General features: G+C 35.8%; 2 protein-coding genes across 5 annotated transcripts; both read right to left on the bottom strand.

Annotated features, from left to right (window-relative positions):
• Nucleotides 1–1,224: 1,224 nt before the first annotated feature.
• On the bottom strand, nt 1,225–5,782 carry LOC104595269 (uncharacterized). 3 transcript variants are annotated; one of them, XR_002022565.2, is made up of 7 exons: nt 5,387–5,778; nt 5,105–5,251; nt 3,484–3,579; nt 2,819–2,941; nt 2,357–2,479; nt 2,078–2,221; nt 1,225–1,891 (listed from the first exon to the last, which is right to left on the bottom strand). XR_002022565.2 is itself a non-coding variant. In XM_010255934.3 (6 exons), the coding sequence occupies exons 1-6, from the start codon at nt 5,628–5,630 to the stop codon at nt 2,142–2,144; spliced, it is 777 nt and encodes a 258-aa protein (XP_010254236.1). In that variant the 5' UTR covers nt 5,631–5,782; the 3' UTR covers nt 2,015–2,141. The 3 variants fall into 3 exon arrangements, 2 of the variants coding, with proteins under 2 accessions (XP_010254236.1, XP_010254235.1); XM_010255934.3 differs by lacking the exon at nt 1,225–1,891 and having other exon boundaries at nt 2,015–2,221; nt 2,393–2,479; nt 5,387–5,782; XM_010255933.3 differs by lacking the exon at nt 1,225–1,891 and having other exon boundaries at nt 2,015–2,221.
• Nucleotides 5,783–7,638: 1,856 nt separating this feature from the next.
• ERH3 (P-loop containing nucleoside triphosphate hydrolases superfamily protein) lies at nt 7,639–20,722 on the bottom strand. 2 transcript variants are annotated; one of them, XM_088899228.1, is made up of 7 exons: nt 20,410–20,722; nt 19,649–20,129; nt 15,178–15,375; nt 14,689–14,933; nt 14,233–14,391; nt 13,967–14,054; nt 7,639–8,403 (listed from the first exon to the last, which is right to left on the bottom strand). In XM_088899228.1, the coding sequence occupies exons 1-7, from the start codon at nt 20,529–20,531 to the stop codon at nt 8,386–8,388; spliced, it is 1,311 nt and encodes a 436-aa protein (XP_088755354.1). In that variant the 5' UTR covers nt 20,532–20,722; the 3' UTR covers nt 7,639–8,385. The 2 variants fall into 2 exon arrangements, with proteins under 2 accessions (XP_088755354.1, XP_019052966.1); XM_019197421.2 differs by having other exon boundaries at nt 7,639–8,150.
• Between the last annotated feature and the right edge of the window lie 540 nt (nt 20,723–21,262).

Raw genomic sequence — 21,262 nt, 5'->3', positions numbered from 1 at the left:
GTATAAATGAATTGGACTATAAGCAATCAAAATATATTAATAAAATATGCTAAAAATGACTTTAATATTATAGTTTATGAATACAATAAACTAAAAATTATTTGTATAAACCTATGGCAATTAGGGTGTCCATGAAAAACCGAAAAAACTGAACCGAACCAAGAAAATTAAACCGCAAAATGCAGTTAACCGAATCGGTCAGTTCAATTTCGGTTCTGAATTTTTAAAAAACCGAAGGGCCGATTCGGTTTTTGATTAACCTATAAAAAAACCGATGGTTAATCGAACCGACCGGTATATATATTTATATATATATAATAATATATGTCACATATTTTCTATGTATTTTATATAAATATATATTCATTATATATAAATATATAAATATATACTTATATTATATTTATAATGATCTATTTACAAATATATTATATATTTTTTAGATATTTATAATATATTATATATCATTTATTATTTATAATATAATATAATACATATATTTATATAATATATTATAAATATTAAAAACCGAAAAACCGAACTGATCAAAAACCGAAACCAATGGACCGATTAACCGGTGGTACCGGTTCGATTTTGATTTGGCGAAACGAAAAAACCAGTACCACATTCGGTTTACAAAAAGGGGCCATGGTTCGGTTAATCGAACCGTTGACACCCCTAATGGCAATTTAATGAAAATACATCCAAGTCAACTTTACTCATACTTATAATATAAATATTATATTAAAAACGGGCCTATAACTTGCCACCTGTCCACTCCGACAGGGCAACTTTTTTTGTTTGAAGGCAAATTTTGGATTTTTCAACCCGTATAGGTACGTGTATAGATATGGTATTGGATACACCCAGAATAGTCCAAACTCAACCCAAAACAGTAAAGGTTAACAATATAACCGAAAAGCTGGTGCAAGTAGGTCATCTGTAACCTAACTGGTGCTTAAATAACTATCTAATGTCACAGAGTGGACTCTATCAGAGAGCTTCAGAAGATTAGCCGCTTCACCATACTGAAATAACAAAAGGCCATACAGACTCCAGGCTTACCCAGTAATAACTAATAACATCTCTTCCATTTAGGAATCCTCTGCAAAGGAAAAGGCAATTTATTGACAAGAAGAAAACCACACACTTAGGCTATGTTTGGTTTTGATAGTTTTCTCGAAGTATATGGACAAATCAAATTAATTGTCTACAATGGAATGTTCCCAAGTCCCATCCCTTGCTCTTCCAGGTAAAATGTGTGGATATGCCATCATGATTCACCCAATGAGGAAAAGGATTACGACCCAAAAGTGCAAAATCTCCAATCATGAATGAGCTATCAGTTGATTTTATCAATGTCCAAGCTAGAAGATTCTACTCCAGTATTTTCCTTTACAGGACTGCGGGCTCCATGCACCTAGACAAAAAGAGTATAATCCAATAGTTCTACAGAATTTTCCTCTCCAGTCCTGACTGTAGAGTTTCAGTGCATCTTATCAATGCCTGGGATAAAATAGTCAACTCTGGTCTCTGCACTGTATAAGGTATAAAAATTCTTTTCCCCACCAGATATTCACTTTATCTCACGAAATGTAGATTGCAGAAATTAATTTGTTAAAAAAAAAGGACTAAAACTTGATGGAATACTTTAAACTCCAACAACCAGTGGTCTATCCCCACAAAAAAAAAAATCCAGAAAGTGGTTTCTTTTACCAAGTAATACTCTGTTCATATGAACAGAGTATGATGTGGCAAATATATGATGTCCTTTTGGTCCCATCAGCTAAGCTGCAAGATGGAAATTCATGGTCTGTGGTTCTAGAGCTTTTCATATGAACAGAGTATGATGTGGCAAATATACGATGTCCTTTTGGTCCCATCAGCTAAGCTGCAAGATGGAAATTCATGGTCAGATATGTTTCCTAGGTGTAACTAGGAAAGAGTGAACAGATTCAATTAGTTCATCATTTACTGTAAATGATATTAATGTCATCATTTACCATTTGCATCATAATCAATAAGATATAATTAAAGATTGAAAATTAATATTGATTATATCCATTACAAATGAAACATGTATGAACTTTCTTCCGTAACAAGTAATGAATGCAAAAATGGCTCTCTTCCAAAGCTCCTCTCTAAATCCACAGAAGTATAGCTGATAATAATAGTAGTAGTCCTTGCTGATTCCTTGAGCAGATTGACACTTCACTTGATCCTACATGAAAAAACATAAGAAATTCATTGATTCAGTGAGTAGAGAATCAATTATTTATCTGCCAGCTTTCAGAATAGAAAATAATGTTTTGAACTATATCTCCTAAAACAATAGTAATAGTATTATTATATATACCATTTTTCACGGAAACATTCGAACTGGGGCTTATACCATTTGTCGACAAATCATTAGAACTGGGACTTGGAGGTGGACTGCCAAGGCGTAGCCCAAGGGAGGAACAATCTGCTCCAAAATAGCCTACCAAAAGAAAAGAAAAGAAAAAGAACAATTTGACTTGATGAAAATGTATGATACATTTAAAAACATCACGTAATGTTATCTAAATAAGAAGGCAAGAGAAGTGTCTGGTGCTAGGATTTGACTCTTCAAATAAAATATGTACAAGATCCAAAATATTCTACCAATTGAGTGTAAAAAAGTCCTACGTATAATCAATCTATTAGTTGTTTTGAGACAAAAGTGCAGTATCTGAACCTTTTTTGACTTGATGTTGTTCAGTAAAATAGAACTATTCTGTAATCAACATTTTGTCACTAGTACATTTAGTTTAACGGAAAAACTAGGAAAAAACCTTACATTGTTTGAAACAGGCTAAGGCTGTCATATTCAACAAGTTAGCTGATCCTTCATTGCAAATGCACATGTGCCCAGTTCCATTTGTTATACAGCTCCCATCACCACACCAAATCAAGGCGCAAGCTACAAAATGTAAATTACAATTTTTTTTTTATAAGAAGGAACAAAAGAATACAAAAAATTCAAGGCACTACTATATTTTCGTTTTAAACTTGCAAGACATAAATTGTAGAACCATTTAACAAGTAATATGCCACTACATCAATGAATGAATATTCTAATTTATTCGAGTAAATTAGAAAACAGAAATAGCAAATGAAAGACTTAACACAAATTCATTCTGGAATCACAGAATGAACATCAAATTGTAAATATTGCAACTTGATCTCTGTAATGTTGTACCCCATATATCCCAATGCTGTAGCACTCCACCAGTGACAGGTCATAACACTAAATTGCTCACCGTGCAACATTTAAAGCTTGAAGCACATTCCATGGTACTTGGTACCAAAAACTGTGTTTTTGTACCATAGAATTGTTGGTAATTTCAATATACACTATGTTTGAGCCCGAGCTTCAAAATTATCTAATTGTGTATTTAGGTAATATATTCCATAACTAGAAAGCAAATTAAATGAAAATATGCTTGTGTGTGATGAAATTACGGTCCAAGATATGTGGTTCCCACACAGATGTAGGAGAAGAAGGTGGTGGTGGCGGAGGAGATGGGCGGCTGCTGTCACATGTAAAGTCAATTGTACCTGCAAATTTTCCCAAGATTACATCATCAATTTCTTTCTCCCAGTGAAACAAAATTAACTAGAAAATCAGATTTATGTTGTTAATTCTTAGCTGAACAAACCAATGTAAGATTCAAGAAGCAATAAGGAAATACGTCTTAATAGGAAAGTTTTATCCCTTTTTTGACAACTTGGGCATTGAAGTCATTTATGAACCTACTGAGATAGTGTGATGTGAATGGTATCCTCCAAATTGATGGTGCCTTCTTGTATCAACACAGATGGATCTCTCCAGGCCTCACGGGAAGCATTGCCTGTATTATAAGGACTGCCAAAGAAAGCTTGTTTGTTCTTTTGCAAACAACCAGACACAGTTCAGGCTATCTCTGTCTTGGTAAATGAAGGGAATAAGTAGGATCTAACCAAAGCCAAAACATGGAAATTAAGAAAAGGCCTTAAACCCAGACTCAAGTTAGCAATTGATTGCATCAATAAAATAGATACCAGCCCACATGAAGCTTGGTGTAACAACACTCCAGAGATTGAAGGCCTAACAAACTTTTTTGGCTCTGCTACTATATATGAATAATTGAATACATACCAAGGGAATCCAATAAAGCTAGCAATCTTTTATCTAAGCTTTTCAATGATGTAAATAATCCTTTTTGTTTGCAATCTTTTATCTAAGCTAGCAATCTTTTTTTTTCCCGGATGAGCCCTCCAAAGTACTGCAGATGTTGCCTGACATAAAGTTTTCAGCTTTGCCCCAAAAAAAAAGAAGACTCAAGAATAGGGACCCAAGTTTGTAGCTCAGTTGGAAAGTGTTATTTTATCAATATCCACATACCACAAATGTAAGGTCTTATATATATTGGACATTTGAATCCAGTCTGCATTTTCTTCTACACCTTGAAACTCAAAACAGTGGAGAAAGGACAGCTCCAATGCTGATAATGCTAATAAATGGGTTTTGTAGTCAAATTATCTTCGAATGAAGCTGGTGCAGGGTCTTCTTGTAATTATAGCCCTTGCCTAAAAAGCCAAATAAGGATTTGGTGCTGAAGAACTGTGATTGGCCGAGGCAGCGAGAGATGCTAACTGGGCCGATCAGAGGTGTTCATCACCCTGTCTTCAACAGCTGATGCAATAGAACTCTCCGAAGTCTTATGCAGTACATAACTCAGAAGGACCTATGGGCATATGGGCTGACGGGGTGTGAACAGTGAAGCCAATTGACCTTCCAACCAAGTTGTCTTTCTTTCACATTTGCAAGTTTTTGAGGTGTTAGACGAACTGCTAAACTCAAAAACTTCACACCTTAGTTGTTAGGTAAAGCCAACATGCAATAAATATCCCTCGCAACTATTTGGACGGACCAAACCAAGTCCGGTCTCGTGTGCCAAAGAACTGTTGTTTGATTTTGTGTAGCGTGTGCCAAAGGAAAATTTTGAAACGATTTAACAATTAATCTTGCCTAAAGACTGATTCAGTCCCAATTAATGGATTGATTGTGTTTTGCTTGAGAGAGAGAGAGAGAGAGACTCACAGTTGGGGATGATGCAGGAAGGAAAGGACATGGGTCCAATCTGGAGCTTCTTCCATCCAGGATTACACTCACAGTCGAAACCAAGTAAGGTACCATTCGAAGCCTTGCAAACTCCTTCTCCACAGTTTACTAAAGCGCAGGAGATATCTGCTTTTTTTAAGTGCACAATAATCAAACAACACCCAGAAGATCAGCATCATTAAACACACAAAATGAACTTGTAATCTCCACATCACCCAGTAGTGCACAAAAAGAAATTAAACATTGTTAAGGAGGAATTACCAATCACAGAGTCCTGCAAGTCAGCTCTGTAAGCCCCAAAGAACGAAACGAAGAGAAGAAGCTGGAGGAGATAGAGACCCAGGTAGCCCATGTTGGACCCAGAAATTAAAAGAAGAAGGAGAAGAAGAAGAAGAAGAAGAAGAAGAAGAAGAAGAAGGTAGATAGACGGACTTGCGTTGTGTTGTTCTTGTTGGGACTTACAGAGTGACCAACCGGGTCGGTCGTTGAGATTTGTTAGATGCATTTATGGAAGAGTTAATGTATAACAAACAGGATTCGTCATCCACGTCGGTGTTAGTAGAGACAAAAAACGGTAAAAAGTTGTAGTCCGGACTCCTGGAGAAGAGAACCGACGGTTGTTTTACCAAGAACGACGCCATCAATCTCTCTCCCTGTTCCTCTTTGTCAAAGGTTAGGCCGTTGGTTATGTCAATATTAGACTGATTAGATTATGGCACAGGACGCATTTCCCACGCTAACGTGAGCTTTTCAGGGGATTCGTTTCGTGTGATTCCCATTTTCTCATTTATGAGGCCAATTTCCCACGACAGAAAAAAGCTCATAAGCCTAACCAGATGAAATGGGTATTTAGTAACATTTGAGCCCCGTTAGAAGTTGCCACTTGTCACAAAATTAAAAAAAAAAATTGATGTCTACTTTCAAAAAAGAAAATTATTGAGGGATACAGTATTTAACAGGGGTGGTTTTTAGAAGGATATTTAATGCCTGATCTTCCAATCCAGGTTAACAATCTTGATTTGTAAGATGGTCAATTTGTTAGCCAAATGAACATTTATCTAAATACATTTGAATGCAATGATATAAAAAATTTTTGTAAAATTTAAAATACTGGAGGTCTATTACCCAAACCCCTAATTTTTATAAAATAAAAAATTAAAAAATCAAAAAATAAAAGCGGAGAGTAACGGTCATATCAATATGCATTGGAAATATCGATATTTTAATTCTAGCCTAGGCTATACGTCATTTTTTATTTGACTTGAAAATAATGAAAATTTAGTGAACATTTAAGAGCTATTTGGAAACAGTTGAAGTGCCGACTTGCTTTATCTTTTAGTAGATAAGTTGTAAGCTCATTAATGGATGAAGTTCACGTTGGGTTGATGAGAGCTCAAGTAATCAAGTTAATCAGTTCATGAATGAAGTGACCAACTGACTATTGAGGTCAAGCTCAAGTTGGGTCGCTCTATTGCTCATGCAGTTTAGTATATCCTTCGTCTCAACCAATAAAGATAAAGAAATTGGGATGTTTATTATATAAACATTTATTCATTAAAACCAAAACACAAAGCAATAAGTCATTATTCAGTACAAGTATCAGCCATCATCAAACGGCCCCTTACATACATTACAGAGGAAATCACAATGGCCATCGATTTAAAGTCAAGTCAAACAGAAGAACAGTTTTAGAAATACTTGAAACATCATATGTGATCACATGCTGACAGCAACTAATGGCATAATAAATGAGGAATGATTTTTGTCAAGCCATAACAATCAACTGGGGTGGCTATTTGGTATATAGATTTCAAAAGTTCTTACCTTTGTTTCTATAATTTTTCATTTGCCCCCGTTTGAGAGTGTTTATTTTTAGACCAACACCACACCAATAAGCACTTACATGTGTTGGAGAAATAAGCCCAAATAAGTGTTTTTTTTTTCAGGAAATAAGTCCATTTTGCAGAAACTAAAAAAATTTGGCTGTTTTTCAAGGAATTTGTTTTAAATGTAACTTATTGCGTTTCTTGTCTTGGCCCACCATGTAATTTTCAAAATACCTAACAGCATTTAAAAAAGAAAAACACTTCACCAAAACACTCATATCAGTGCTTATTAAGATAATCACTTATTTATCCAATAAAAACTCCCAAAAAGGGGCTTTTATCTTTTAAATGCATTTCCTCTTGCTAGGACTCTTTATACAATCGGATGCCTATTCCTACTTAAAAGAATCTCAATCTAGTAAGCACACAATCAATTTACAACACGTCAACACCTATCGGGTGGCTTTTTCTTCTTTTCCTCTCTTTTGTTTTCTTATTGTGACTAATCAGATGGCAAAAATATGGAAGAGCTTTAGCAAAGGTCAATGTCAAATGTCCGAGCATGGAAAAAGGTGCAGCCTCTACCAATTCTTCCCCTTTACTAAAAGGAAAAAAAAAAAAAAAAGAATCAGAATCAGATCCTTACTTTTAGGGCGTTAAACAGTGAAAAGGATGAAATGAATCCCATTACCAGTAAATCAATATCAATTAATAAAGTTTAGAACACGATTAATTACATCAAAATTTTCTCCATTTCCCCTCTTTCTCTTTCCGGGAGACCAATACATGAGTAGTTTAGAGATACAATAGAACAACACATTTATATCTTTTCAATGAAAAAATCAGAGTACCAACACCAAAGATACTGGAAGAATCAAGAGGAAGGAGCAATCAACCAAGATCGACATTTACTGGTTTTATGCTGATCCAAATTCAGAAAACCACTTCTCATGTTTTTCAATGTCAGCTGCAGATACACTGGGTTGGACTTTGGTTATAGCTTCTTCAAAGTCACACATAGCAACTGGGTCCTTTGAGATTTCTTCCTTGGACATGTTCTTGATCTCATCTCGTGTCTTACCTGCAATCTTGCGCCTCATGCCATTTAAGGAAGCATCCCGGCAAACATTGGTGAGATCATCTCCACTGTACCCCTCTGTTCGACGGGCCACTTCATCAATATTTACATCCGGAGCCACCTTATCAGATCAGAGAGAGAGAGAGAGAGCAAATAAGAAAGAGTTCTCTATTATAACACATCTTGAAACAGAATCAAGATTGATAAAAAGTACTAAATCATGAACTCTATTATAAGCATTAACTCTCCCCTGAGAAGCATTTTGCAAACAGCAATAACTCGCCAAAGAATCTCATGAATATCAGTTTGACAATTTGATGGTGCCTTAAATGGCAAGGTACATGATTTACAAGTTGCTAGTTGTTACTCCGAGCCTGAGACAGAGATAAACTTGGGTTTGTCAAAATCCCACTCTCCACACTACATTTTGTGAAGCTCCACAATCCCAACTACTAATTTGCTTTAGTGAACCAAAATATTGGAATAAACCCCAATAGTTACTGTTTTGAATCATGAAAATGTTGTTAAACCACAAAGATGGCGGGTTATCTATCATACATCTTCCTTCTAAAAAAAAATTGTGAAATTCTTTTGGAATAATTCCTCAGAAAGAAACAGGAGAGGACCAAAATTCTCAAGGCAACAACTAGGCAATAAGGTGCCCATGGAGGGTCGCTTCGCTTCATCACCAAGGTATTTTTTAGTCTTTACACAGTGCTCTTGGATATGTTTATATTCTTAACTTTTTGATATATAATAATAAAATAGAGATTATTAAACTAAATTATTCAATTTGAGTACAGGTTTGATTTCAAAAAATAGCCCATGGTTCAGTTAACCAAATCGTGAGCACCCCTAATCACAACACTTTCTTGCAACCCTACACTAAAACATAGAAATGCTAACAATCAATTGAAAAACCAAATAACCAAAGGAGTGTAATGTCTTTCTCCTACCCTAAATGAGACAAAACAACCTGCTAACATATGAAAAAATAGAGACTACCTCTAAGGTCTACTACCTTACTATGACAATCAAGAACTGCCAAGGTAGACTAATATATGTATGATGTGTTCACATCGTCACAATACTTTCTTGTGACTCTCTAATAAAACACTAACCTATAATCAATTAAGACCCCATTCATTTGGCAGTAAGTTACTTACCTAAGCAAATGCATTTAGCCAGTTAAGTATTACCTGGTAAAATGTTAACAGGGTAAGTACATTTACACATGTTCTTTTGCCAGATGGGTAAATGAGCAAATTTCCTAAAGGGTCCTTTTTTTGGGTTCTGGCAGGGACATTCTAGTCCAACACAGTTTGGCCAATTTTCCCCTTCCATGGGTGAGTAACTTACCCACCTAGGTAGGTTGCCAAAAACTTACCAAGGGAAAGTTTTGTATGCATGGGACCCACACTTGACTAGTAAAAGAACATGGGCATTGACCAACTCCCCCCCCCCCAAACAAACGGGGCCTAAAAGAAAAACCAAATCACCCGATGAGTGCATGCCTAGGTGATTTGATTCTAATGAGTTCATGTGGTCACAACACTTTCTTGTGGCCCTCCAATAAGTCATGGACATGCTAATAATCAAATTTAAAACCAAATCACCTTGTAAGTTCATGCCTAGGTGATTTGGTTTCAATTAGTTCACATGGTCACACCACTTTTTTGCAACCCTCCAATAAAGCATAAGTATTCTATCAATTAAATGGAAGACGAATTACCCAACGAATGCATTCTTGTTGTTTCTACCCCAAGTGATGCATGAACTACCCGCTATCATATGATAAAATGGAGATTACATCTAGGATCAAATACCTTACTAGGAATTAGGGGTGTCAATTGACCGGTTTTGGTTTGGATCCAAAACAATCCAAACCTCATCAAATCGGATCTGGACGGTCCATTATAATTATTGGATTGGGCCAATCCAAAATAAATTGGTTCATATTCTTATTGGTTTGAATTAGACCTAAACCAAATTAATCCTTGTCCAATTTGAAATCAATCAAAACTGAAAACAGCATAAAATCACTTCTATGAAAGTACTTTTACGAAATCATTTTTATAAAAGCACTTTTATGAAAAGTATTTTATGAAAGCACTTTTATAAAAATACTTTTACAAAAGTACTTTTATGAAAGCACTTTTACAGTAGTTTTATAAAAGCACTTTTACAAAATCACTTTAATAAAAGAACTTTTACAAAAGTACTTTTACGAAAGCAATTTTACAAAAGTACTTTTATGAAAGAACTTTTATAAAAGTACTTTTACACAAGCACTTTTATGAAATCACTTTTACAAAAAAACTTACGGAAGTACTTTTATGAAAGCACTAAGAACTTTTATAAAAGCACTTTTAAAAAATCACTTTTATGAAAGAACTTTTGTGAAAGCACTTTTACAAAAGTATTTTTATAAAAGTACTTTTATAAAAACACTTCAATGAAAGTATTTTTACAAAAGTACTTTTACGAAAGCACTTTTACGAAAGTACTTTTATAAAAGTACTTTTACAAAAGCACTTTTGTAAGTCTATGGAAGTACTTTTCGAAAAGTGCTTGGTACTTTTATAAAAGTACTTTTGCAAAAGCACTTTTCCGAAGTACTTTTCGAAAGTACTTTCATAAACACTTCTACGAAAGTACTTTTATAAAACACTTCTATGAAAGTACTTTTATAAAACACTTCTATGAAAGTACTTTTATAAAAGTGCTTTTATGAAAGCACTTTTGCGGAAGTACTTTTACAAAAGCACTTCTACAAGTCTATGGAAGTACTTTTCAAAAGTGCTTTTACAAAAGTACTTTTACAAAAACACTTTTCTGAAGTACTTTCAATAAAGTGCTTTTGTAAAAGCACTTTTATGAAAATATTTTATCAAAGTACTTTAAAAAAGTGCTTTTTCAATGCTAAAAGTGCTTTTATATAATTTTTGATATTTCATTCGGTTTTGATTGGATCCAATCCAATCCATTTACATTTTAATGGATTGGATTGGATTTGGTTTGTATTGGATTTGGACTGGATTAGGTCCAGTCCATTTATAAGTGGACTCACATTGGACTGGATCGAGTTGGACCAAATCCGTCCAATTGACACCTCTACAAGGAATATCAAGAAATATGAAGATAGCTTAACATGTAGAGCAATGAGTTCACATAATCATAATACTTTCTTGCCGCCTCTAAAAAACCTAGACATGCTATAAGTTAAAGGATAAACCAAATCACCCAACCAGTGCATGCCTAGGTGATTTGGTTTTATGGAGCTCACATAGCCACAACATTTCTTGCAACCAACCATCCAATAAAACATAAACATGCTGCTATCCATCAAACAAAAAACCAAATGACCCAGTGAAAGCATGTTTGCTATTGTTACACCAAATGATACAAGAACAACCCATTGCCTTATAAAAGAGTGACTACCTCTAGGATGTACTACCTAACTACTACAATCAGGTAATACCTAGGTAGCTTAACATGTAGAGTGACACCTAGGTGATAAGGTGCTCATGGAAGATCGCCTCACTTAACCGCCAAGGTATTTTTTACACAGTGCTCTTAGATACTTAATATAAACTTTCTGAGATTATAATAACAAAAACAGCCATTATTAAACTAAATTATTCAATTTGAGTTAAAATACTATACTTAATATAAACTTTCTGAGATTATAATAACAAAACAGCCATTATTAAACTAAATTATTCAATTTGAGTTAAAATACTAACAGTGTTTTAAAAGGCGTGGGAGGCGTATGCCTGGAGGCGCGCCTCCAGGCAAGGCGCACCAAAACGCCCTAAGGCGTATGCCAGAGGCGCTGACACCTCTGAGGCGTACGCCTCAGGTGCAAGAGGCATACGCCTCTTGCACTTTTTTCATGAGGCGTGCTAGAGGTGTACGCCTCATGCACATCTGATATAAAAAGACAGAAAAAAAAGAAAAAAGAAAAAAAAAAGGAAAGGAAAAGAAAAGAAAAGAAAAGGAAGGGAAAGAAAAAGAAAGAGAAGAAAAAAAAAAAAGAAAAAAGGAAAGGAAAGACAAGGGGAAAGAAAGTGGTTTGCCCCTTGCCCCTTCGGCCCCCCTTTGAACTAATGTTATGCATAATGCATCTTTATTATTCTTAATATAAAATATTTTTATTAAAAATAAAGAAAAAAATGAGATCCCCCCTTCCTCTTCATCCTCCTCCTAACCCCCCCCCCTCCTTTTAAGGAGGCTTACGCCTCTTGCATTCTGAACTACGCCTCACGCCTCTAGGTAGTGGAACGCCTCGCGTCACGCCTCTTGCATTTTGAACTATGTTGATTTTCTATGTTTTAAATGAAGTTATACATTTTCTATGAAGATTATAGACAATAATTTGTTTTGGTAATAAATAGTGAAAGATGATCATTGCTTGCTAAGAAACCTAGGGAATTACCCTACAATTCATAGTTTTTATTCAAAAAAATCCCATCACCTAGGTGACGCCTAGGTGCCCGCCTAGGCAACTAGGTGAGAAGGCACTCCTCTATCACCTAGCCTCACCTTGGCACCTTGAAAACTATGGACAGGTAGGGGTGCAACTCGGGCGAGTTGGGTCCGGTTGAAGGCCAACCCAAGCCCAACCCTAAACGTGCAGATCTTGGGCTCAAGCCTAGCCCAACCCAAGGTTAAGCGCAAGTTTATCAACCCAGGCCCAACCCAACACAATTCAGGTTAGGCTCGGGCTCAAGCTGGGCTGGACTGGGTTAGTCGGGCTTGGGTGGGTTAGCTGGGTTTGAAAGAATTATGTGTATATATTTACAAAGCCATCTTTTATTAGGCTTTATGACCCAATTTAAGAGTAAAATTGTTTGAAAGCATGTACAAATTTCATTTACAAAATAAAAATGTATATATACATACTTTATACATATACACATGTATATATAATTAGAAAAAAAAAAGATATTTTTTATTTAAGTAATAATACATATATTTATGTATTTGTTTGGGTGGGCTCAGGTTGGATTGAGCCAGGCTTTGGTCGAGAGCTCAGGCTACCCAAGGCCTCAACCAAAGCCCAACCCAAGTTCGGGTCAGGCCCAAGTTTTCTAGCCCAAACCCAGCCTACAGCCTGGAAACTTAGGCCCAATCAATGCAAAAACTCAAGTTCCATGTTGCATCCCTATGGACAAGATAACTTTTATCTGCACAATTGAGAGATCACTTGGCAGTAGGGAACACAAGCAAATGAGATACATGGGAGAAAGCACTAAAAAAACATCTAATGCTACAACAAATTGCAAATATTTCCCTACTAAAAATTAACTTGAATAATTTCTTCACTAGAAACTTGAATATTTAACAAGAACTAGGGTCTAAGAATAAAGCAAAAAATTTAGACACCAAAGGTGGTAACCATAAAAAATTGCACCAATTGAAAAGATAAACAATAGTGAGAAAGGCAGGAGCAACACCTCTGAATTTGAAAGGCTACATGTTGGTTCTATTATCATAAACATGTTTTTTTTCTGATTTCTAACCTGATTAAAGTGCCATTATATTACAATTTGGCCAAACAACCAAATCTCACCAGATATTATATTTTAAGTTCACCACTACATCAAATATCCTTTTTTTATGAATCAATCTGAAGATTCTGCACATCATCCACAATAGGTGGTCTAGTCTAACTTCTTCTGAAAGAAATGCACTATTTTTTTTTTGTAAGTGAAAGAAATGCACTATTATTTCCATTCCTTTTTTTTCTGTTTGTAAATCATGTTTGAAAACATCAGCTTGGTTGAGTTGCAGTTCTTTTAAAGGTGACTGAACTGAGGTTTGATTTTTCAAATATTAATAGTTTTGGAGTGACAAAAACAAAGTTAAAAAAAATATATATATATATACTAGTTAGATGAACCACAACAAAACACAAGTTAGAAAATAGATTACCTCAACACCTCTTAGGTTAATCCGTATAAGTTCCTTACGGCTCTCAAAATTTGGAAGAGGAATATATATTCGCTTTTCCAGCCTTCTCCTGCACTCCATTAACATCAAATTCAGACCAAACACAATAGAACACATAATACCAAAATTTAAAATGATTACAAACTGCTGATTTGCAAGGTAAGGTAAGCATGCTGATATTGGATTGCAGTGGAAATTATAAGGACTATCACCAGGGGAACCTTCAAATCAGTAGAAGGATATCTCACCTAAGTGCCTCATCTATGTCCCAAGGAAAGTTGGTAGCGGCCAAGACCATAACTATTTTGCGACTACCATCTTCAGAAGTGGAGCTGTTATTAACACCATCCACCTGTACTAGAAGTTCAGACTTGACTCTTCTAGATGATTCATGCTCTCCTGAGGCCCTGAAAGAATCAAGTTGTCAGAAGAAACTCCAAGGACTTAAGTAACTTATAGCATATCTACTGAAAAAAACACTATTATTTCCAGTTATAGAAAAAAACAAAAACAGAAAACTCTATGTCGTATAAGCATGTACACATATCACAAGAGCATTTTAAGGTATGAAATCAGAGATCCATGCAAATGCCTATTTATAAACAACAACTGAAAAATCCTTCAGACTACTATAGCTTCTACAAAGGGCAATTGGAATAAAGAGATCTCTAACCCCCACAAGATAAAGTAAAATTATGACTTACCCTCTGGCATTACAAAGAGAATCAATCTCGTCAATGAAAATTGTACTTGGTGCATAAGCCCTTGCAAGATCAAACAAACATCGTACCATGCGTTCACTCTCACCACGCCATTTAGAAGCTAAAGTAGCAGAAGAGACATTGAAAAATGTTGTTCCACACTCAGTAGCAACTGCCTTTGCCAAAAGTGTCTTTCCAGTACCAGGTGGGCCAAACATAAGAATGCCCTTCCAAGGTCTCCTAATACCCTGCAAGTAAATAGAAAAGTATCTTTGGTTAAGGTTCACCACACCTGTACCAAAAGAAAGGATTGCAGTTTCGTGAGCAGACAGGTGGGGTTAGAGGAGCTGGATGCTACACAACTCAACTCTTCCTCCCTCTCAACTCTTTTGCAAGTTCATAGTCCCTCTATAACTCTTGTTGATATTACCAAGTTAAAACAGATCCAAGAATCTTACTAATATTTATTCAGCTATGATGGATTTGTAATACCTGGAAGTATTCGGGCATCCACAGGGGAAGGACAACAGCTTCCTCCAAAAGTCTTTTGGCTTCACTCAATCCCGCAACATCATCCCATCTCACTCCAGGGGTGCTATCTAAAACATCTCTTTCAAGCATTGCAGCTAAGTCAGGATCAGGCCCCTCATACTGCCCCCTTTTTGGCTTTCCTTCTTCAGCATCACCATTCTAATAACATTTGCAAATACATATTAGGAGCCACAATGCAAATGACCTGAAGGAGAATCTGGAATGGAGCATATAGAGAAAATGCACAAAAATTAATGCAAGGTAAAGGCACAAAATGCATGTTGAAATAGAGAACCTACAAGGTAATTCTTCATGCACTAACACCAACCAAACACTTAGGTTTAGGGCTGCAAGTCAGGTTGCCCGATTTAAAGAGTCTCAACCATCAGGTTTGAGTTAGGGTTTGGGTCCATTGAAAATTGAACAAAATTCCAACCCAAGTTGCACCTCAACTTAGGTTGTACCTTTTTTCTTTTCAATGAGCAACAGAAGAAAATCTTACTGAGTCAAGCAGACATGAGCTTTTATGATTTTTTATATAATTTTGTATTTTTAGATCATATGGGTATTTTGGCCATTTTATGTCATTTATGGGAAAAGAATAGTATTTTGATTCACCTAGTTGTGGTTTAATTGTGCTTAAACCTTCATAGTCATTGGTTAATATCAGAGGTTATTTTCTTTGAGTCAAAGTACTAGTAGGAACCTATGCGATGCACGGGCTTTGTTAAAGAGAAATTGAAGTAACAGTAGCCAATACAAAATTCTCAATTGTGCAAATCGGTCCTAATCTAGGAATGTCAGTGGGTCAGGTTCGAGGTGGGGACCATGCTCTCCATCATCAACCTCAATTTCAAAGTAACTGCCCACCTCGACCTCAATCCCTTTCGGAGAGGAAAATGAACCCCATATTTGATCCCCAATGTGGAGATAGGTTCCCCATTGAGGACTTGAGTCTCCGAATTCTTTTTTTATTTTAATTAAAGGTTTGCTTTGGCAAAATGATTTACTAAATAAGAAAAAAATCCATTAATCTAATTTGGTTTAACACTTCAAATAATACTTTAAAATATTTAATATATGTATATATTTTCAAAATTTAAAATATAAATAACATTTTAGAAATATTTAATATATAACAATATTGGGGTCAGGTCAAGCCGTGTCAAGGTGGAGACTTCACTCGATGGCCATCCCTATCTTTGTACCTATCCCCATCCTTGCCAGAAAAATCTCCATAATGGGGAAAGGGAAAATCGTCATCCCTATCCAAGCCCAAGCATTATTTTTTAGGTTATGTCTAGGTGGCCTATTATTTACCCATCAATGCAGAATTGTTAATTAATTAAAATCCATTGAAGTTAAACAAATGGATAATTAATCTAGAATACATGAAGCAATAACTAATCCAAGTATTTTACTCAAGTTAACTAAAATTAATTGAAGCTTATCATAGTAAATAATAAATTAATTATTAATGACGTAACAGTCTATTTATATACAAATATATTAATTGTCGAAATTATTACAATTGGGACCCATATAATTAGGGTATATGGGTATAACATAATTAGGAACTTTATATTCCAATTGTAAATTTGTAGTTAACATAAGATAAATAATTAATTAATTTAAGTAATTTACCTAATAATCTGGTTTTATTAAAGCAAATATAAATTAATATGATATATATATATATTAACTTAAACTAAATTACATTAACTTTAAGTTTAACTAAATTAAATATACTTTCCAAAACATAATTAATTAGCTTCCTATATATTAGATATCTTTGATAATTGCTCAATTAGTTTAAGTAATTTACCCATTATTTTTTAGAGGAAAGCAATTTACCCATTAATCTATTTTGTAAAATAAACTAATTTAATATCTAATGGTTTATCTCATACAATCTGTAATTTTATCTAAAAAGGAAAGTTTTTGGAAAAAAAGAAGAGACTACTTTGGGAAGCAAAAAGTTTATTGAATATCTTAGGTGGCTGATTCCGAAATTAAAAAAAAAAAGTTAGAAAATAACAAAATTTAATGGGAATTGAAGAAGATGGAGAAGGAATATTGAGCTGGAGAATGCATTTCTACATTGTAAAATAAAATGTAAATATATTTCATGATTCCAGCATAGTTTACTTTTTTTTATTCATACATATCCATCTTTTGAACTACCCAATTTATAAGCTAATGAAAGCAATATTATACTTCAAGATTAAACTACCACTTCTCTTTTCAATGACTAATGACCAATAGACGTTCTTTGAAACCAAAATTACTTATAAATACCGTTTTTTTTTTTTTTTTGAGTTTGAGATTGAATGATGATCTTAGTAGAAACAGTAATGGGTAGGAATTATATTTCGTGTAGAAGTTTTGGATGGTCCATTGCATCTTCATTTGTTTCTTTACACATGTAAGTAAAGGTTTATAAACAAAAACACACTTTCTCCCCATGTAATACTAAAATGTTTATCATTGTAGTGATCATGGAAGAGAGTTATGCTGAGCTCTTCTTCAGCTGCATCAAATTCTTGTCTCTGATCACTCCATCAAAGGAGATCAAAACCTAATGACCAGCTCTCATTTTCCTCTTTTCAAGACCCCTTCTCGATCCAATGAGATCAGAACCCACAACCAACTCCCGTTTTCCCTCTTTTTCTATAAGTCTCCTCTGTAAAAAATCCAAAAGTAAAATATTGAACATGGAAAATTAAAATATTGATGTACACATTTAGACACAGCATTTTCAAACCATCGTTGACCTGGACGGTTGGACTGTTTGGCCTGGGAACTGTCTAGGCAACCGGCTCCGTTTCACCCTTAACCCGGCCCTTGACCAAAAACCATTGATTCTGTCAATGACCCGCTGACCCATGCAGTCAAACCGTAGACCCATTCAACAGTTTTTGGCCATTTTTTATTTTAACTATTTTTTTTATTTTTAAGTTGGAATGGCCTGTCCATTTGAACTGAACAGTTGAACCGCTGACCCAGAAACCGATGGATAGAATAGTTCCGGTTCCGGGTTGGGTTTTAAAACCTTGTTTAGACGTGTGTGTGTGTGTGTGTGTCTCCAAAATTTTGAAAAAAATGAACAATTAAAATAGCTAAAAAACAAATGTAGATGACTCTATCTTAACACCCCCCGGGTTGTATGACTCTTTTTCTATTTTAATGAAAATTTTTATTCTGATTCTTCAAAAAAAATGGCTCTATGTGTTTAGATGAGACGCGTTTGAAGTTAACAATTTTCTAGGAGTGGAGTTCACCACACGTATTTTTTAGTTAGTAACTCCTATTTTTTAGTTGGTAGATAGAGACTTGAATTTTGAAGGTGGGCTTACCCATTCTCACTTTCCTAATTTCTTGGGCAAAAAAATTGGAGATTGCCATGCTAGGTGGCAACTCTATGGGCTTCTAGAGGGAATCTTGCACCCCCTCTAGAATTGCTCCCTTGGGGTAATGGAGCACAAAGAAGCCATCTAACGTGGCATAACATTAATTTAGTATATATAGATAGGAATTATAGATAATTTAGGAGAAAGTGGGGGATAGTGGTGCCACTTGGCTAGATTAGATTAGATTTTGGTAGAGAGAGATTATAGGAATAGTTTTAGGAAGGGATATCCAAAGGGATAAACATAGATGAAAGAGGGATGGGCCTATTATGCTGAGATGTCAAAATGAGAGAAGGGAGTGATGAGGTGGCTCAACAGGGGGGTTCTGTTTTTTGGGCTTTCAGTGGGTTCGCTGCTTCTGCTGATGCTTCAGAAGCTCAAGTTAGGACTCTCTTGGCTGGCTTGAGAATAGCCAAATCGAACCAAGTCTTATCCCTTATTGCTACTATGTTACCCTATATACGGTACAGATACCAAGTTAGCATTTAAGTATCTGAATACAGCATTCTTTTTGAAGCATCCAAGTAAAATAGATGGCATACCTACATATGACCCTGGAAGAAAATTACCTGTTCACAGAAAAAAATATTAAAATTTTTTCTCTTGGACCAACCCATGCATTTCAGTAACTTCAGGATAGGCTTTTCCCAGTTTCAGAAATCTCAGTGGAGGCTTAAGAAATTTACCCAAATATGAACTGCATAAATTGCAATGATAATGCTACTTGGAAACATGCAGATAAATGGAACTGCACATATGTCAACAAAAAAAGGATTCCAATTTCTAACTCAGAAACTCTAGTGAAGATATTAAAAAAGCCAAACCTACCTACACAACTTGGTTCTACTATTCATGAATCCTTTAAATATAACCAGCAGTAAGATTCTAAGAAAGAAGAGGTAATGCATATTGTGTTGTACATAAATTAAATCATTTCATTATGTTATATTAATACATAGATTAAACCCAAAGCACACCAGTGGACGGAGATATGGCAGAAAATAATTCACAATAAAACTCACCACCGAATCTGCCTTGCCAGAGTTAGATTTGCCTGAAGAGTTCCCCTTCTTCCCAGGAAGTCCAGAAGCAGTGGATGAACGGACTCCAGATTTACTTGAAGCATTAGTCTTTGCTCCACGACCAGTAGTTCCTGCCCTTGTTGAACCACGAGCCCAAGTTGCATCTTGTGATGACTTCCTTGTGCCCACTTGACCAGACCTCGTAGGCCTTCTGCTTCCTGGGTCTCGGCTTGGCGGCCTCCAAACATCTGGATCATCCATTGGAGCACCTGAAGAAGTAGGGTACTCATCTAGTGGTTGGAAGACAAACGATGATTTAGCCTGTATAGGAGGCGATGAAGAGCGTGCGGTCCCAGGAACCTCCTTGAAGGCCCTTCTCTCTGCATCCAACTGTTTTACAATATCTATTTCTTCGGAAAGATTCTTCTTTACGTTCATCCATTTTGCTCTTAGCAAAGGATCATCAAGTGTGCTCAGGTGCCTGCCAAATAGACAAAGTCGAAGATTTTAACCAATTTACGGTCCATAGGAGTTGTCGAGTTGAGAATTCTAAAATTAATAAGGAAACTGGCTCGCCCTCCCGAATCCTTCCCAATTGAGCTCTCAAAAACAGAAGTAAGAGACCAACATTGGCTAAAACTCAAAAGGTAGAAGATTAAACAACTGAGACCTAGAAGCTCACAATCTTAAGCAAGTAAGAATCATAAATAAGAGGGAAAGGAAATGACAGAGATAGAAAGATTAGAAATGGGAGAAATTACTTGTTGATCTGAGCAATGGCACCGTCGAAGAAGATAATGGACGTATCATAGAGGCCTTCAAGGGCATATTCCTTGGCCAATTTGAGATGATCTTGCAAGCCCGCAAGCGTTCCCACCATCATCCAAATCTAGGGTTCAGCTATTTGATTTCAAAACCTATAACTCTTTTTTCTTTTCGGAATAATTAGGGTTAGAGAAATCCAAAATTCTTCCCAATGGCAGAGAAAACTGGCTTCTGACTGTGTGAAAGAAATCCTCTCTCTGCTCCCGCTAGCCGCTAGCTATCTCCTGCTGCTGCTGCTGCTGCCGCCTGGAACAGTGGAGAGATGACGGCAACGTTTAAACGTTGAGGAGTGACGAGTCTGCTCTTACCAAATTGCCCTTGCATTTTATGTAAATTACTCGGGAATCTTGATTTAGTATGGTATAATGCATATAATCTTTCAGTTTCTTGTTTCTACCCGTTTTGATTTGATCTAGGCAGGTGAAGATTCGAATACGACGATCTAGATTGAATCGCAGTAGTGGCTTCGACACCCTTTACTCCATTAGATCAATTGAGTTTTTAGTTAATGGTACAATCTCCGCGTAGAATATCGTATTACGGGTCCCACCTAGAGATTATCAGCCTAGAGAACGGGCACGTACCCATTCTAGTCTAGACTCTAGTCTAGACAGAACGCCGTCGCTCTACCATACTTCGCCGGAATATTCCTTGTTCCCAACAACATTTTGACAAAGCCAGCCTCCAACATCCTGGCTTTTGCTCTGCCCGCCGGATACCACCCGTTGCGCCGTCCGCTCCTGGTTTTCGCTACTTCCCGCCAAATAAGATTTAAAACCAAATGGGAGA

The sequence above is a fragment of the Nelumbo nucifera genome, chromosome 2 (assembly GCF_055504915.1).
Source record: "Nelumbo nucifera cultivar China Antique chromosome 2, China Antique-T2T, whole genome shotgun sequence".
NCBI lineage: Eukaryota > Viridiplantae > Streptophyta > Magnoliopsida > Proteales > Nelumbonaceae > Nelumbo > Nelumbo nucifera.
This window is presented reverse-complemented; position numbering and strand designations above follow the sequence as displayed.

Bases quoted from the DNA above. Each gene is read 5' to 3' on its own strand.
- LOC104595269 (XM_010255933.3), bottom strand. From the start codon at position 5,630: ATGCATCTAACAAATCTCAACGACCGACCCGGTTGGTCACTCTGTAAG. The intron at 5,252-5,386 runs GTAATTCCTCCT...TAAAAAAAGCAG, and splicing joins CTTGCAGGACTCTGTGATTG to ATATCTCCTGCGCTTTAGTA. The intron at 2,222-2,356 runs GTATATATAATA...TTTTTCATGTAG, and splicing joins GAATGTTTCCGTGAAAAATG to GATCAAGTGAAGTGTCAATC.
- ERH3 (XM_019197421.2), bottom strand. From the start codon at position 20,531: ATGATGGTGGGAACGCTTGCGGGCTTGCAAGATCATCTCAAATTGGCC. The intron at 14,055-14,232 runs GTGAGATATCCT...AATGGAGTGCAG, and splicing joins GACATAGATGAGGCACTTAG to GAGAAGGCTGGAAAAGCGAA. The intron at 8,151-13,966 runs GTAATCTATTTT...TGATCTGATAAG, and splicing joins TTAACCTAAGAGGTGTTGAG to GTGGCTCCGGATGTAAATAT.